Genomic DNA, 18,277 nt, shown 5'->3' on the forward strand with positions numbered 1-18,277 from the left:
GGACCTAAAAAGTATTACGTCTAAACCCCAGGATTCAGGTAAATTACTGGAAAGCGAAAGAAAGACTAGTTAGAGGGTGGGGATATTGAAGGACGCAAGCAGGTAGGTATATACATTTAGCGTTTTTTACTGGAAAAACTACATAGACAACTATAACACTAAAAATAATGAAAAAGATGTTTTTCTTAAGTTTTCTTTTTGACAAAGCGATAAGATGTGTGAAAGTCTAATTGAGAAAGTCATCATAAAAAAATGATACCGTTTTGTTGTCTCTTCAATCAAAGATACTTTATTATTTTACATTATTATTTTATATTTTAAACATCAAACATCAAAACTCAATATATCCATCGGAGAAGTGAAAATGGTTTTATTTAGTTTTATTGTGCTTGCAAGATAATCCGCTCGTAGCCCGTTAGTAGTTAGTTTTGGAACGCATGCCATTTGAAGTGGATGAGCACCAATGCGTACACGGCTTACGCAGTGATTTATTATAAGAGCAGACAATTGAGATGTCAAATATATTGAAATGTTAAAAAAATTGTTAATTGCCGACATAAATAACTATCTTGCAAGGCAATCCTGATCAAAAATGAAAATTATTGATCAAAATGTTTATAGCAATATATTGCTTTAACATTACGTTCTCATAGATTCCCGATATAAAACTCAAATTTTAATTTCATTAGTAGAGTCAGTTATAGGAAGCTATTTAGTTTTTCCTCAGCGAAAGTTACAAACTATCCATTATAATATTTGCCAATAGGAGGTATATTGACTATTTCAAAGAAATTTTTTTGAAAGAAATAGAATGGTTTGTTCCGCCAACAATAATCAACAAGAAACGTTTATTAGTTTTGACATCTAATGGCAATATAAATTGAAACGTTGCTACGTTCAGACCCCTCGGATCGGGTCCTTATCAAGCAATCTAATTAAAAAAAGCAAACAATCCGGTATAACAATAATTTGGTCAGCAGGATAAAATTAATAGTCAATAGAACATATTATAGATAAAGCGATACCTGGTAACTATTCCTTGTCACAAACTTAAACGTCGGCATTTTCGAAAATTTTGCCCGAAATAATCAACTGATCGCTGGAAACAATGGTCAGTGAGCATGTAAAAAAGTATGCAGTTAAAAGCGAGCAGAAAATAACTCACACGTGTAAGTCGGTGACAGTGGAGAACGCATTAAAAATATAAAAGAGTGACCACTGCGATGAAGCGTTGTCGGTATTGAAATTTTCTACGGAGCAGAACATTATCGTGGAGCGACGACTAACGCGTGTTGCAAATTTTTTTGATATTTGATGCCGAATATATCTTACTAATTAATATTCTACTAATTAATATCCTACTAATTAAATGTCAAATTAAAATTTAATATATTAAAGCAAATTAAGATTATGTTATGACCTTCTATTTGTTCATTTTTAGTGGCTCGATTTGAATTAATTCTTTCCAATTCGTCGACATTCTCTAATATCTGTGGTTGGCGACTTCCTAAGTTCTATTTAATGTCGCAAAGACATTCGCATGTTGAATCTCTTCTGTTGCCTTCGCTGCAATCACAAAAGCAAGATTATCATTCGTCGATTTTTTATTTGCGCTATCATTGTCTTGAGATTGCTTATGAATAATTTGGGGTGCTTCGCTTTACGATCTTTCTGAATCAATGCTTGCCTTTGGCCATCATTGTATAGAAGGCGTCATTAATGCCTTCCACCTGAAGAATAGTACATGTAACGTGCACTATAGAAATCCCAAGAACACAGCTAGGAAGGCATTATAATGACGCCTTCTGTACCAACTCTGCTTGATATATAAAATATTTTCTCGATCGGGAATTAAGACATGTTCTATCGGTCGATTGATAAATGATTGAAAAAAAAAACTGGAGTGTAATTGATAACTTTGTGCATGGTTTGTCTCGTGGGAATGACATTTAGATTATTTATTAGAAGATTGAATTGAAGTCGACAGATCAATGCTCTGAATCAAGAAAACAAAATTATACTACATATAGCTGTACGTGAAACATCCTTATGGATGTTCTGTAGGTACCGTCTCAACCAAGAGTATGCAGGAAATATTAAACACTGATATTAATTCTCCAGGGATTCAAAGGCAAAAAAAAATATATAAATATAGTTACGACAGATCTTATAGAATGTAAAAGACGTAGAATTAGTGACTGTAAATAACTGTTACTACTATTTTTTTCCCCAAAAAAATCTCGAAAATAAATTGTTGTAAATCAATTCAAATTTTGTTGCTATATTTTTGTTTGTTGATGAACTACTTGTGTGTAAAATATTATTATATCGGCAACATTTTTTAATGTTCACATTTTTCTGTGTAAAATCCTTTGTAAAACAGATTTTCAAAAATTGATAAGATTTTATCTAAATTGTGAATCATTTTGAAATTCGGCCCGAACTTTGAAAGATAATACAGAATATAATATTAAATTTTCATCAACTTTGTTACATTTTGACTAACTATCCAGAACACTCTTAAGATAGATCAATTGCGATAGATAATAGCAATTAATGTGGGAGGAAAATGTCACATGAACATTTAGATTATTAGAAGATGATCGAATTAAAGTCGACAGATCAATGAGCTGAATAAAGAAGAACAATCACATTTCTAATTATATATGAAATTTTATTCAAAATTGTCCTTATAATTTCTAATATCAAGCGATACGGTCTCGCGTCAAGTACACGTGCAACGCGAGACTGCCCCGTGTATTATTTTTACGCGATCAAACGAGTCGCAAGTACCCGAAATTTTGAGATCTCAATAATACGTATAGACGGACACATGCGGATATCTTTTCTTCCATTCATTAACAAAGTCATCGCTAATCTTACAATCTACGAAGTAAAATTCTTGCAGTTTAGGACATTGTTTGAAAATGACGGAATATTTATCAGGTCTTTCATAATCCACCTTTACAAAATATAACTTTTTCAAATTTTTGCACCGCGCTAGCAATTCCAAAATGCGGTCAGTAAGGACAATAGAGGACAAAAAAATTTCTTCCAGGCATTGACAGGATGAAAGTAATTTGCCCAAGCTATCATCAGTGACTGGGCGTGCAAATCTGCAACAAAAATCATATAATTATCACATATACTTCAATCGCAAAGAGAAAATTAATGCAACTTTTTCAAGATACATAAGATGCAAGAGAAGCAAATACTCAAATTTTGATATAAAAAATACGGTATAACACGTATTTTAAATGAAAATTAAAGAACATATTTACAGGGGAAATCTCACTTTTCGTAAATTCTTACAGTCCGCGAGGGCGTTCAAACCCTGCGATGTAAGATCACAAGTAATCGGTAAATATATTACTTCCAAGTTGTGACACGAATTTCTTAGCTCCATTAAAACATTGTCTATGTTTATAAGGGCATCTCCAGATGTCAAATGTAACTCACGCATCCGTTGATTTTTTTGCAGTATTTTGCAAAGACGTTGAACGTTTATACGTGTATAAAAAAGGTTTAAACGTTCCAAACCTTCCAGCTTTTCGAGGCACGAAGATCCATCGTCGTCTATGTTAAAACAACCATCTAGATCCAATTCTAAGAAAAATTTGTCTAAATTATATGCAATTTACAATTTACACACAATCTTGACAATTATACACATATGTACTTTATGCATAAATATACATACCTTTCAAATTTTTGCATATATCTGAAATTTTAAGTAAAACGCGATTATCAACAGATTCGCAGCCACTGAATCTTAAATGCGTTAAACGCCTGCCGCAATTATCAAGAAAGTTTGTGAAATCATTAACATCAAAGTTGCTTCCTGTAAGATCTAACTGTCGCAGATATTTACATAAAGCTGTAAAGGAACGAAATATAGTGCGCATACTCTCGTTGCGAGTTATAAATCGTATGTTTAAACACGTATAGAGTTCAGGGTCCTGTAATAAATTATTGAAACGCCTATTATTTAATTCTCTTACGCGATCAAACACGTCGCCAAATCTAAGTTTTTAAATATTTTTAGTAGTATTTCATTCTGCAAAGATAAAATATAAAACTTTAATACACGAGATGACACATTGCAATAAATATTATTATGGGAAATAGACTTCTTAGGATACTTTACAGGAAGGTCAGATAATCTGCAACGTGATAACTCCTTGGATTCATCCGAAGAGAGTTTTATATCCTTCTCATAATTTGAACAACTTTTTAATAAAATACGACGCGAGTATTTCCGTCCAAGAGGTTGCACATAACCAGGGATTACCTCTTGAGACATCTTTTCGTGCTTCAAATTACTCTTATAAGTAATCCTTCTAATATCACTGCAAATAACATCGGAATAAATTAATTTTTATTGTAAAAAAAATATTGAGTATATTATACTTAATAATCAACGATTATAATACCTGTTACAAATAATGCAATATTCAGGAAAATTTTGTTGCACATGAATTATATCAAAATGTGCACTTTTTAAATCTGCTGTTAAATTATGGACTTTTTCATGGTGTGGAAAGTACATGCAGTTAATTTTTTTTAACAGATTAGTTAAACTCTCGTTACGATTTTTAGAAAGGATCAATTCTGATGTACCGATAAGCATCACGGCATCTATCTTTGTGTAAGATTCAGGTAAACTCTCCGCAAATATTAGTCTGAGCTTTTTAGTTTTAAAGTTGCACGGATGCGATAAGGGTGGGGAAAATAATCTTGATGTCGCCGGTACAATATAAGACGACATCTCCCACAATTCAAACCACCGATTATTTATAGAATCTTGAGCCTAAATTTGAGTTACTCCTCCAGGATTATATATTTCGTAAATACAGACTCTGATTGGATATACAGCTTCGCGTGAAACTCAATATTTTCAAAATAGAAAATATAATTATACTCTCTTCTCAACAAAAACGTATTTTTTCTAACAATGCCTTATGTTTATCAATTCAAGTATTACGTACCAATACATGCGTATTTTCGCTCGTCATCTGCCTCCGTAAATGAGATATTATAATACCATCAATAGCAATTCTCATAAAATCTTTGTTTCGCCAACATGGAGATATTGTAATATTGACATCCCTTGTGAAATCCGCATTCGTCTTTTATATTAGAAAATCAAAATGTGTCAAATAGTAGAAAATCTCGTATGTAACATAAATTTATAGATAGCGATTAATTTGTACAGAATGATAATAGATAATGCTAAGAAATACACATACCTTGACATATTTTTCTCCAAAAAAACATGATGGATGAAATAGTTGTCCATAGTTTTGAAATTTTGGTGGCCCAATTATGTCAGAGGCAGTATTGAGTGTGCTCAGATTTTGGTGGTTTCTTCTCGTATATAGTAACAAATCTTTTTTTTACAAATTGATAGACGAACTCAACACTATCCTCTTCTCCTACGGATACTTTGCCGACATAGGGATATCGACTATAACTCTCGCAATATAAAGATTTATTGTAGGTTGTCATATTCTCTCTCTAAAAGAAGACCAAAAACATGGAGAATAGTAATCCTTTTTTTTAGAATATGCTAAAATGCATTATAATATTATAATATTCATAATCATATTATAGCGTAAAAATTGTATCTAAATTTTTCTTGCTTTTATTTACAGTGCTATATAATACTGACATTATTACATAGTCAGTATGTATATCATTATTAAATAATTAATTATTTTAAAGGAAATAACAGTTTATTTTATTTTGTTATTATATATATATATATATATATATATATAGAGAAAAATGTTCTTTTATAAATCTAAAATATTGCGAGCTCTGTGTTCTTCTACCACCACGTGCATGAGCACAAAGGAAAAAAACAAAAAAATAACAAAATTTAGATTGTAGATGTAAGAGTAGATGTAACAAAACGTAAGCAGTATAAGTTATTGACTAATAAGATTGTTACAATTTAATACTAATCGAATGCAGTTAGTCAATTTTTGAGCTCTTATGGCTATTATAAAATGTATTTAAGATTTTTCGAAATGTATTTTTTATTTACTTAACCTTCCGTGTGCCTGGGGGGTAAATTTTTTAACGCGGTGCGCTGGTGGGTCTAACAGACCCGAAAGTTTGAAAATAACTATATCCTGGTATAATCATAATATCAAATTTTTATCGATAGTAGGTATTATTTGATTTATGTTTTTATAAACTTATAAAAATGGTCCGAGCGACATGTGAACAGCAGCATTCACGTTACAGTGTTTTCACTACGTGGTAGTGTTCCATCATATGGTAGTAGAACGCGTTCACGAGCACCAATAAAAAGAAATTGCAAATTTTTAATTGTTTACGTTCGCTACATTCACGCTTGAGCTTCTAATAAGTGACTAAAATTTTTTAAAATGTATTTTTTTATTTATTTAATTGTATCTTATATCTCATTGTTTGATACAGCTAGGTTATATTGCGATCTAACAATAAGTCGCACTAAGGATCACACAGTGAATAAAGAGAATTACCGGAAATTTAACTCGAGACTGAACCAAAAAATTAATCAGAAAAACTTATTTCTGTCGATTTTTATACTATTACTGTTTATATCAGCAAGGCAGATTTAATTTTTTCTGTATATAAAATAAAAAAATTGTGAAAGAAAAGAAATGTTGGAACACGTGGTTGGTGAGCGCACACTACTTTTGTGTATTGGTTCATATCTATATTATATATTAGACTGCAAACTTCCACGAAATACATGGACCTAAAAAGTGTTACATCCAAACCCCAGAATTCAGGTAAATTACTGGAAAGCGAAAAAAAGACTAGCTAGAGGATGGGGATATTGAAGGACGCAAGCAGGTATAGGTACATATAGCGTTTTCTAATACTGAAAAAACTACCCAGACGACACATAAGGCGATTTTTGGCGATCGTTTGGTATGGTTTATTGGTAGATATGTTATAGTCAAAGCCCAAAACGCAGGTATTCCTAGGATTGACTAGTCAATCCTGGGGAACGACCAAGCGTCTTGGTCAAAGCCCGAAGTAAGTTTTGCGTTTCGGCTTTTGACTAGTCAATTCTAGGAATAATTAATACGGCTGGTTAAAGTTAGAAACTAAAAAAAATTACTTCGGCATTTGACCAGTCAATCCTAGAAATAACTAATACGGCTGGTCAAAGTTAGAAACTAAAGAAAAATCACTTCGAGACCAGTCAATCCTAGATGTGGTTTAATTCGGACTATGTGACTGTTAATAAATAAAAACAAAATTTTTTTTACTAAATTAAGTTCTTATTGTTAACATAATGTAGCTTTTTATTTAGTCGGGAGTTATTGTTTGTTAAAAAGTTATTAACAAAAAAAAGTTTAGAAAATATAGCAGCTATTTTGAGTATTGGAAGGTATAAATGACTAATATATATGTCGAAATAGTTTATTATGCTTGCAAGATAATCCGCTCGTAGCCCGTTAGTAGTCAGTTTTGGAACCCATTCTATTTGAAGTGGATTTGCACCAATGCACGTGGCTTACGCAGTAATTCATTATAAAAGCAGACAAACGAGGTGTCAAATATATTAAAATGTTCAAAGAATTGGTAATTGCTGACATAGTAGATAGATATATTAAATATAAATGAGATCTCCGAAACTCAACCGGAAACTACAACTTTTTAGTTCTCGACTGTACATGGGCAATTCTACGTCAAATCGAAGAAATGACCTCGTATTTTTTAAATCGGTTAGAACTTCTTTTACACATAAAGTATACGTAATAAATAAAGAGATACGTATTTTTTTTGTTCAAAATATAGATATATTTTCTTTTGCAGAATATTAAATTACGTTGTGATGTTATATATATTGATACATTAATTAATCTTTGAAGAACACAAAGCTCGCACTAATTCTTGACATTATATAAATTATTGTTGCAAGAGATTTTATATTTTCAGCAAGGGGCGCTGAATTTTTCGATTGTGTTGATTTTCATTCCATCGTCTCTTCATATCTTCGTTGAGATATCTAAATTTTTTTCTTTTCTGTTTTATATTTATGCAGTGTGTTATTTTGCTGTTGCAGCGTGCTATTTTGCTGTGCTGAATTATTCGTCGAGATCTCGGTGGCGTTTCCGTTGTCCCTGTTATCTTTCTGAAACAATCGCACGATTTCTCGGTGTTGCTTTTTCATTTCTGACGACAGTCTAGTCCGGCGAAATATATCGTTGTAGATATTTGTAGCTATTTGAAACTCTCTGCAATCCTGCGGGCGACGGGCGATCGACCAAACACCCACTATTGTGTCGATACCCTGGCACACTCTGCACGCACCTATATCACCGTAGATCTTTTTTTTTTAAATTTTCGACTGGTTCCTCGCGTGTAACATCCCTCAGAAAAACTTAATTTACTCGGTCGAGTATCGTACCTGCAAACACCGCCAGGGACTTCGTGTGATTGTCAATGGCGAGCAAGGAAAACGGTCCACCCACTGCGAACGGCGCGTATCCGGTCAGGTTCCAAACGGGATCCAGCAAACCTTGATGAGCGGGCGGAGGCGACAGTTTCGCGAGGGTCACGTTTATGGTGCGATTAATAACTTTCATGTCGATCCGCACTCCACCCTGGGTAGTTACCCACGAACCCGATATCTTGCAAGGTAAACCTGATCAGGGATGAAGATTTATTCAAATTATTGTTCAGTAATATTTTACTTTAACATTACGTTCTCATAGATTCTGAAAATAAAACTTGAACTTTCTTTTTCTCAATAGAGTCAGTTAGGAAGCGATTTAATTTTTTCTCAGAGAAAGTTACACAAACTATCCGTAATAATGTCTGTCAATAGGAGGTATATTGACTATAGTTAAAATTTTCAAAGAAAATTGTTTTTATATTTTATGCCAAGTTATAGCTTAATAATTAAATGTCAAATTATAACTTAACATATTAGAGCAAATTAAGATTATGCAATGACCTTCTATTTGTTCATTTTCAGTGGCTCGATTTGATTTAATTTCCTCCAATTCGTCGACAATCTTCTCTAATATCTGGTTGGCGACTTCCTTAGTTTCATTTAATGTCGCAGAGACATTCGCACGTTGAATCTCTTCTGTTGCCTTCGCCGCAATCACGGGCGCGAGATTATCGCTCGTCGATTTTTCATTTGCGCTTTCATTGTCTTGGAATTGTTTGTGGATAATTTGGGCCGCTTTCTGTTTCGCTTTACGATCTTCCTGAATCAATGCTTGCCTCTGGCCGTCATTGTGCCAACTCTGCTTGATATATGGAATATTTTCTCGATCGGGAATTAAGATATGTTCTATCGGTCGATTGGCAAGTGATTGAGAAAAAACCGGTGCGTGATCGATAACTTTGTGCATGGTTTGTCTCGCGGGGATGGCAGGATAGACATAATCATTAGATAAAGGCGCTACTGCAGCTCCGACAGCCTTCTCGGCGACGTATACATTCGAAGTGCCTGGAATTTTGCGAAGGATGTGCGGCAAATCTATCGAAGCACCGGAATAAAACACTTGCACTTCCTCAGGTTTGCTTATCTCTGGTGCAATACTTAAATTCGAATACAGACGAGGAACGCTCAGCTTATTCTGATATTGCAACACGTCGCTAGGAATCTGTTCGACCTCGATTTGCGAACTGAAAATGGTATTCGCACTGGTTGTAAGAATCTCCGCTAGATCAATATCCGGGTTGATAAAATTCTCAGTAGGGGATTCTATCCCACTGATATGAATGCTTTCTTTAGGCCGATCGATGTTCGATATTTGAAACTGATTAAACGCCGAATCCTTCTGAGTTATCCCGGGAATATAGTACAGGCCTTCTGGATTGATTTTCTGATCGGACAATATCGGCAAGTACGTAGATGTATAATCGACAGCGTTATCTTCATTTGCCTGAGCGATTACGGAACGACCGGTTTCCCAAGGTTTCAACGATTCATAGTCGTAAGTTAAATCCTTGTCGTAAGAATCTCCATCTGTGAGTTGCTGTTTAAATCGCGAACGATTTTCGAATAAATTGCGGACAGAACTGTTTGAGGTTTGTCTGACGATTCTGTCACTTTCAATCTCTGTTTCATTTTCTTTTGATTGCGTTTTAATTGGTTGGTCGTCACTGTCGTTGTTATAATACTCGGAATATTCGTCTCCTTGATCGTCAGAATTCTTTTTAGAATACTTCGTTAAGCGTTTGATCATCTTGTCTAACTGCATTCTATTAATTTTTCGATATCTTCGTCCCGATTGCGTGATTAAGTGACCGTCATTTTCACTTCTAAAGTTTTGTTTAGCAACATTACTTTTAGACATTGAACTTAATGTATCTTTATTTACAGCATTTTGCTTTACTCCATAATTAATAGGTAGATTTATTTTCCGTCGTTTCTTCTAAACAATAAATGTTAAAAATTAAATTGAGATTTACGTGGAAGAATATCTTGGCATTTTAGAATTCTCGGGTAATAAAATCTTTTCTCTACTCACCTTAATATGATTTTGCTTGCGTGACCAAGGATGTTCTTCGTGCTGTCCGTGTTTGCGTTTATCTCTTTTTCGCTTCCCTTTTCCTTTACGATTCAACAATTTTTTCAACTTTTTCTTGCTTACTGTTGGTTCAAGCACGCTTTTCATTCGATTTAACGGTAAACCTTTTATCCTCTTCGAATGATTACGTACAGTTTCGTTTAGATTTCCCAACTTTTTTATATCACGTTGTAATTGCAGCGATCCGAGTGCCTCGTTCGCCAATTTCTGCGCCAAAAATTTAATTTCTTCTCGTTCAGGATCGTAAGACGTAGCTTTCAAATCTATGTTTTTGTCGAATCTTTTATCAAGAGCTTGCTCGTCCAAATTCGATCTTTTCACCATCGCTGCCTTCCTGCGTGCATTATTGTCCTGCGCGCGGAAAGAATCCTTTGCAGGCGAGACAATCGATTGCACGACAGACACGTCATCACAAATTATTCTGAGTAATAATGGTATTATCATGACGAATCTGCGTAATCATAAAGAAAAGCCTTCGTGTACATGTATTGTATTGTAATAAAATTGGCAAATACCTGCCAAAGACGTGTACCAAAAATACCTGTAGCGTTTGCTTGTGTTCCTTGGTATCATTTACGGAGCATTTACTATTCTAACGAGAAAATCTCTTTTCCTTCTTCTGTTTTTTTTTAATTCGAGATTTATGTGTTAATTGTAGTTTAAGCCTTACGCCTTTGCGCTTCATCGGCGTAACCGAGAAATTGCACAATTCTTTTCGTTTCTCATCATAACCGCATCGATAGATGTGTAGATAAAAATTTGTGATCGATAATCGCGACACGTGAATGAAGCTTTCTTCTCGCCGATCTCGTTTTGTTGGGACCTCATTGAATTTAGCTTCTTGTTTTGTTCATAGCTTCGGAACAATTCCAATCTTCAAAAATTACGACTAAAGAAATATAAACCATTAGTTTAATTATTTTCAATATTTCCAAACTGCAATGTTTTTCCATCAAAATATTATATTACGTTTGATTCTTGTTAGTTATAACACTTTTTCCACGATAATTAATATTTAAACGACATTAAATTAAGTAAATAAGTATATAACATTAATTTAACCAATAAATAACCTAATTAGCAGTTAAGACTTTTTAATCGGCCTAACTGGCTACCATAATCATCATGATAATATAATCCGATTATTGGTTTTGGTCAAATTAATCGTCAAGACGTTTTGATTATGGGTAGGGGTTTTCTTCTAAATTGAAACGTAATTTTGATGCTTATATATAGATATATAACCATCCTCTATATTTAAATAATTTAATTTATTGTGAAAAATATTAATACATATTTCGTATGTTCGACCTCCGCTTTTTATTTTCTCCTATTTTTTTTTAAATAAAAATATCTGTTTTTTTTAATGTGTTTTGTTGTAACATTTAACCTTATAATTTTCGCATTCCTTATGCTTGAAAAATAAAGTATAACAATAAACTGTGTAAAGACATTTTCAGAAAAGAGCATCGGAAAAAATTTGCGGATTATTAAACATCTTTAATGTTAACTTGTACATAGATATATCGATGTGCATACTGCTTAACTCACACTCTACAATTAGCGCAGAAGAGGCCCGAATCGGGCAATGACTTCATCTCAAATGTAGCTCTATTCAAAAATAAGAGAGGAATTTCATCATGTCATAGGACTCGATGTGCGAAGGATATAATCGAGGGATCGCATTTAAAAGAGAAAGAGATGATGGGAGTGATTCGGAGCAGCACATCGAGGACGCTATCGATGGCGACGCGGAGGTAGAGAAGAGAAGAAAAAGAAGAAATTGTGCTCGGGCATCGAAACGCGTTGTCGCTGGCATTGGTAGCAGTCTCGAGATAGCCGTCGGCTGGCTTCCTCACTGGCTCGGGCGATTTATTCGGGGATTCCTAGGTAGCCGAAGTGGCGAGCGAGCGAGCGACTCGGCGACGTCGATCGGAGATCGACGGAGGAAGACCACCGTATCTCGCATACGTAATCCGATTGCGTTTCCCTTTTACGCGCTAAAGCCGATAATCCGAGGGTTGGTGAGTGAGAGCCGAGGCAGTCTCGAAGGTCCTGGAGGTCAGTGTACAGCTCTCTCTCCTCTTTCTCTTCCCCCCTTCTCTCCCTGGGACAGCTCACTTCTTCTTTCTCCCCTGATTGCGTTTCCCTTTCTGACCGTTGCCTCTTCTTCTTTCTCCCGTCCGTCCCGTGTCAGCTCAGCTCGTTGGTGCTATTTTCGCGCGAGTGTATTGTGCAAGTGTCGAACGTTAGCGTTAAGGTGCCGATTCCGATGTAGAGCTCGTTCGATAGGTCAAGCCATCATCTTTCGTTCCGTTTCTTCGGGGGGTATCGTCACCCTGTCCCTGCGTCCAACTCACCCTGTGCTCCAGGTTGGACCTGTATATTCTGCTGTGAGCGGTTTATGTATATGTTTGTGTGCAAGTACGAGAGAAATAGATCATTAGATTATTATGAGTATGGCCGTCATAATCTTTAATGATCAGTGTCACTATCGAGAAATCGATGTAACTTTATTCAAGGTTTGATCCTTGCTGTAGATATTATAAACATACGGAAACACCACACCACAATCTACTTATGTCTTCACGTCGAGCAAGTGCAAAAATAACAACATTGAAATGAAGTATGTGATTGATAATTGACGTCATGACGAAAAACTTCTTTGTCGACACTGAATATCATATTAATATTATTCTCTTCTTATAATATCGATATTTGAATTTGCCAGAATTATAATTCTGGATTGATATGCATGCTTATCTGTGTCAGAAGAAAAGTAACGGTCGCGTATAACAATCATAAAAATTGCAGCAAATGACGTACGAAATTGACATTTTGATGGTGACAATAGCAATGTTATGATGCATGCATCTGTTCATCGGAATGCTCGATTTGTATTAAAATGACAGGTATAAAATACTGACCACAATTCTGTCACGCGGAAGCACGTAACGAATTTCGCGACGATCGGTAGTCTTTCTGGTCGAGCTCTGTCGTGAAGACGTAACAAGCAGATATTTCGCTTCAACGAGACAGATACGGATTAATATATAAACGTGGCTAATTAATTCAGGTCTGGAACCCGGTGTCGCCGTCAAGCAAACGCCTATTCGTGTCGGTTTGTGTTCCCAAAATATCACACTTAAATAACCAAACAGCTCGTTTTATTAGAACGACTTATGTTCCATATTTTCTTAGAGCAAAAAGATACGTAATATAGATTCTGTTAATTAAAAAATAAAGTATACAAGATTTTTTGGAATTTTAATTTTAATTTCAATATTATCTCGTATATATATATAGTGGCGTTTATATAATCAATTCACCCATCCTTATCAGCTGGATAAAATTCTATGTGATTACGAGTTGATTTTATTTATTATGCAAATATATTTTGCGATTCTTTTATAATTATACGACACGTTACGTGTAAATATTTGCAAAATATCTCCGGCTAAACCCCGAAAATATTATGGAGAGTACGAATTCTTGTCGCGAGCGAAACAATGAGACGGCCAACCGCCGCGCGATAGTGAATAATACAGCATGAAATTTTTGGCCGAATAAATTTCTGCATAGCTGTAGTCGTTCTCAAGGTGCTTCATAAAATAGCTGCACTATTTTCCTGGCACGGTTTCCCAGAGTCAAGCATCCAGTGAATGTAACCGTTAGGAAGGCCAAGTTTTTAGTTTCGTGTAAACAGAGCTATATACATACGCGCCAACAATCTCGGAATTTGCGCATAGATTTTATTTAGTAAAAGCGGGGCGAACCAAACTCGGTTTACTTTGCAGAGGGTGTAGTGGAAGCTAATGATGTATAATTAATTACTTTTATTGTACAGCTCCAAGCAAGCCAATGCATTGATATTCGAATGCATTAGATAATAAGTGAAATTTATAGAACCTTCTTGGCTTGTTAAATTTTTTTGTTGCAATTAACACTAAGTGAATTATAATTTGATTTTATCAGTCTTTAAATATTGTTTCCATAATCGATAAATCGTTGAAAAAACAAACTTATTTATTGTTACTCGAGAGATGTAACGTTATCTTTCGGTTTTAATCAAAACACTGCACAGGAGTAACCGCGTAAACTGCTAATTTTTGATCGCGACCTGCATTCGAGAAGGAAATCTCTTTTCCTACGATAGTTCGGGCCATGTGTTGAGGCCACGTAAAGTAGCGGGGTGTATCGTCCACCAACACAAGGCCAGTATATTTTCATTACAGTGAAAACGTCCGGGATGATTGGGAATTAGAGCACGCCTTCGTTGCGTCAACGATCGCAATTGAGATAATGGAAATTGGACGTATAATTACGACACTATAAATAATTTTTGTAGATATTAATTTAAAATGTTGTACATTGATATATAAAAATTAACGACGATGAGGAATACGTATTACAAAAATAAAAAATTGAGATTAAATCAAAGTAACGATCCGACGCGCGTCTTTCCTCAAAAGGATGAATCATCCTCGCGCATCGATCCCGCGATTTAGTGGCTCACTCCCGTGATGCGAAAATCGAATAGCGGAAGTGACCCGATTAACGGCTGAAACAGATGAAAATGCGGCCAACACCGCGACGAGCCGATGGAGTCAGCCAATCGCGACGAACGGCTACGACTGTCCGCGTGTCGGAAATAGATCTCGGATCTCTCAAACCAAAGGTTGATCCACTGAGACGCTTACTTTAATCATTCGCGCTTACGCGCAACTTGTCGTGACTGGCTCCGGCTATTAATGCTAATGAATTACCGCACTCGATGACTGAATCAAGGACTGTTGCACAAACGCCGAGACTCTCCACGCCGCGAGAAAGAGAGAAATTCCCGTCTGATCTTCCTTTCTTTTTTAAATATTTATATCTATCTTTTTTTAATCCCCACCTATAATTTAAAAAAAAATTCTTTGAGACCGTCTATATTTGAATTTTAAAATATCGTATAGCACTATTAGTCCCTGAGAAACGAGCAATTGAAAGTAGAAAAAATTCGCTATATTATGTTGTTTATTTCTTCACGTATGCATTGTGCGCAATTTATAGTTGAAATAAATTGAGATACTAACAGAGCTATGCTTTCTCAATGTGTTAGAAAGATTTTATCTTGCCTGTAAATTATAGTCAATCTATAGCTTGACTTTTAGTTGGCAACTATCGCCAACTAGGTTTTACTATACTCTTCATTTTAAATGTGGATTTAAACAGATACTAGACAGTGCAATTGATGATAATTTAGAAATTTTCCGTGGATAAATTTGCTATGTTTCCTCGGCTCTTTAATGTGGATAAGTTACCTACTGCTCGAAAGAAGAGAACTTCAAGAACTTGCGAGTTTTTTTTTAATTTATCTGGCGTATATTTCGCAAAACGATGCGTTTATGGTTTTAAGATGTCTCGCAGTATCACTATGATATACATCAGCATTTATAGATATATAAATAAAATAATATTTTTTTAATATGTAAAGGATTTATATATTGTTATATATGTATATAAATTATTATTTTTTTAAAATAATTATTGCAACAATGTACACATATGTGCTATGTTCTATCTATTAATACATTGCAATAATTAATATGCAACAGAATTAATTTAAGTAAAGCTAAAATTGTATCAGCCTTTATTTATATTTGTTTCAGAATAATAATGTAACATTGAACACACAACAATGGCATTTAATTCGCGAATGAGTACTACGTCCAAAAGAAAAAAAGGTGTGTAATATTTAGGTAAAAGTCCCCATTATGGAACACTTTTGCAGAGGTTATAGATTATTGGTTGATTAACAATATTATATAAGGGTCCATATATAAATACTTTGAGTTTTGATCGATAGGCTGGTGTTCAAGGATGAGAATAAACTTTGAAAAATTAAAATTTATTAAAAATTCGAATTATTATAAATAAAAGACTAAAGCAAGAACCTGTACGTCTGTTGGAACACTATTTTTATAGCTTGTCCCCACGTTCCATAATCGATGTCCCCTTTTTGGAACGATCAAATATTTTTCGTTAAGTACTCATTAAGTTTCAACTATTTTTATACATTTAAATGGTTTTGAATATCCGGAAATAGCTTAACTTATTGTAGCTCTTGGTTCATAAAACAGTTTTTTATAAAATAAACTACTGTTTCATATATAAGGTACATGAAATTAATTATAGGCTGCGGTCCACTTGACGCTACAAATTTTTTAGAGCGTCCTTCTTCTCTTTCTTTCTTCATTGAAAGAAAAGAGAAGAGGAATGCTTCGAAGCATTTGTAGCGTCAAGTGGACCGCAGCCATAGTCGTACCTAACTTCTAAGGCATGTACCGTTTTATGAAACGCAGCGACGCTCTATCTGTATAAGTAAATATTTTTTGTTAATACTAATTATTACAAAACAATATTGTTGCACATTTTTTTAAAGCAATAATACTTGTAAGTATTGATAAAATTTTTATATTTATCAAAGCTCATCATAATTATTTTTTATTTTGATTTATTTAATACTGTTCCATGTGAGAGAGAGGGACACGATTACCTAAGTGTTCTATATGGGGACTTTTACCTTATTGTGCTTCTGCATGTTACAAAAAGATGCTTTCTTTTTTTCTTTAATTATTATTACGTGCTGAATAAGCAAACTTAAACAAATCAATTTTGTCTGCATTCAGTAATAATTAATTAAATGTAAATATATATTACGCTTTAAAAATATAAGTAAAACTTACTGTAATTACTTACTTAAATATTCGACATTGTAAAATATTTCAAATTTGATTTTTTAATATCAAAAACTTTGAATTACAACGTTAAAATTTTATGATTTGTTATAAAGATATTTAAATACTGATACTTTTTTATATATATTGTATCATATATATCGTTTGTTGTATCGTTTCTGGAGAATTTTCGGAGTTATCCCGTACCACTGCCAGCAGAACGACAATTCAACGAGAAGTAACCGAAGGAGTCGTACGTTTAACGGACAGAGTGAGTATTATAATCACGAAAAGGAACGGTTTCCATTTTTCTCAGTTGTGTACTTTCATACTTTATTATATTTTCTGCATTTAAGATAAAAAAAACAGCTATATTATTCTATTTACAAAAAGGAAGAGAAAAAAATGATCATGGATAAGTGAAGACGAGTGAAGTACAACTGAAAGAAATGAACAATGCTTAGATTAATTAACGTTAATTAATATAAAACAGTTAAAAAAAACATCAATGTTTAGTTAGATGACAGAAAATGCTTTATGCGATATGCACCATGCGTTTGACGTTAAATATCTGAAACCGAAACAAATAACATTTATCACAGTGAGTAATGCTACATTTGATGGACTATCTCGTAAAACACGCAAATACTAGGGATCTTTGAATAACTGCCCAAAAGGCAATTAATAATACATGCAACTCAATGTTAGCGCGCCGATACTATCGCTAGTGAAGCTATATCTTTATGCTATATCTACATACGCGGGAAATGAAGATATATGTAAAAATTTATATAATTTTTATTATAATTATTAAACATATTTTATATAGACACACAGATTTTGGAACGTATACTTCGTTAAGTAATAAAAAGGTAATATATGAAGGTGTACACTGTGCTTGGAGCTTTTCGACTACGTGAGTTTCATTCAGCTCGCGTGGTTGACATATGTCCTTGACAACGGCAGCATCTTTTTTGACACGTCGCGTCGTCGCGTCGA

General features: G+C 34.2%; 1 protein-coding gene and 1 long non-coding RNA gene across 2 annotated transcripts; one reads left to right on the forward strand and one right to left on the reverse strand.

Annotated features, from left to right (window-relative positions):
- Window positions 1-7,843: 7,843 nt before the first annotated feature.
- On the reverse strand, window positions 7,844-10,384 carry LOC143901526 (uncharacterized). Its single transcript, XM_077413903.1, has 3 exons — window positions 8,966-10,384; window positions 8,417-8,653; window positions 7,844-8,319 (listed from the first exon to the last, which is right to left on the reverse strand). Exons 1-3 carry the CDS (start codon window positions 10,320-10,322, stop codon window positions 8,015-8,017), a joined length of 1,899 nt encoding a protein of 632 aa, XP_077270029.1. The 5' UTR covers window positions 10,323-10,384; the 3' UTR covers window positions 7,844-8,014.
- A 5,848-nt stretch (window positions 10,385-16,232) lies between these two features.
- LOC143901544 (uncharacterized) lies at window positions 16,233-17,786 on the forward strand. Its single transcript, XR_013258108.1, has 3 exons — window positions 16,233-16,285; window positions 17,464-17,549; window positions 17,635-17,786. It is a non-coding gene; the product is annotated as an uncharacterized LOC143901544 (long non-coding RNA).
- The last annotated feature ends 491 nt before the right edge of the window (window positions 17,787-18,277 follow it).

The sequence above is a fragment of the Temnothorax americanus genome, unplaced genomic scaffold (assembly GCF_048541705.1).
Source record: "Temnothorax americanus isolate GAGA-0224 unplaced genomic scaffold, ASM4854170v1 Scaffold34, whole genome shotgun sequence".
NCBI lineage: Eukaryota > Metazoa > Arthropoda > Insecta > Hymenoptera > Formicidae > Temnothorax > Temnothorax americanus.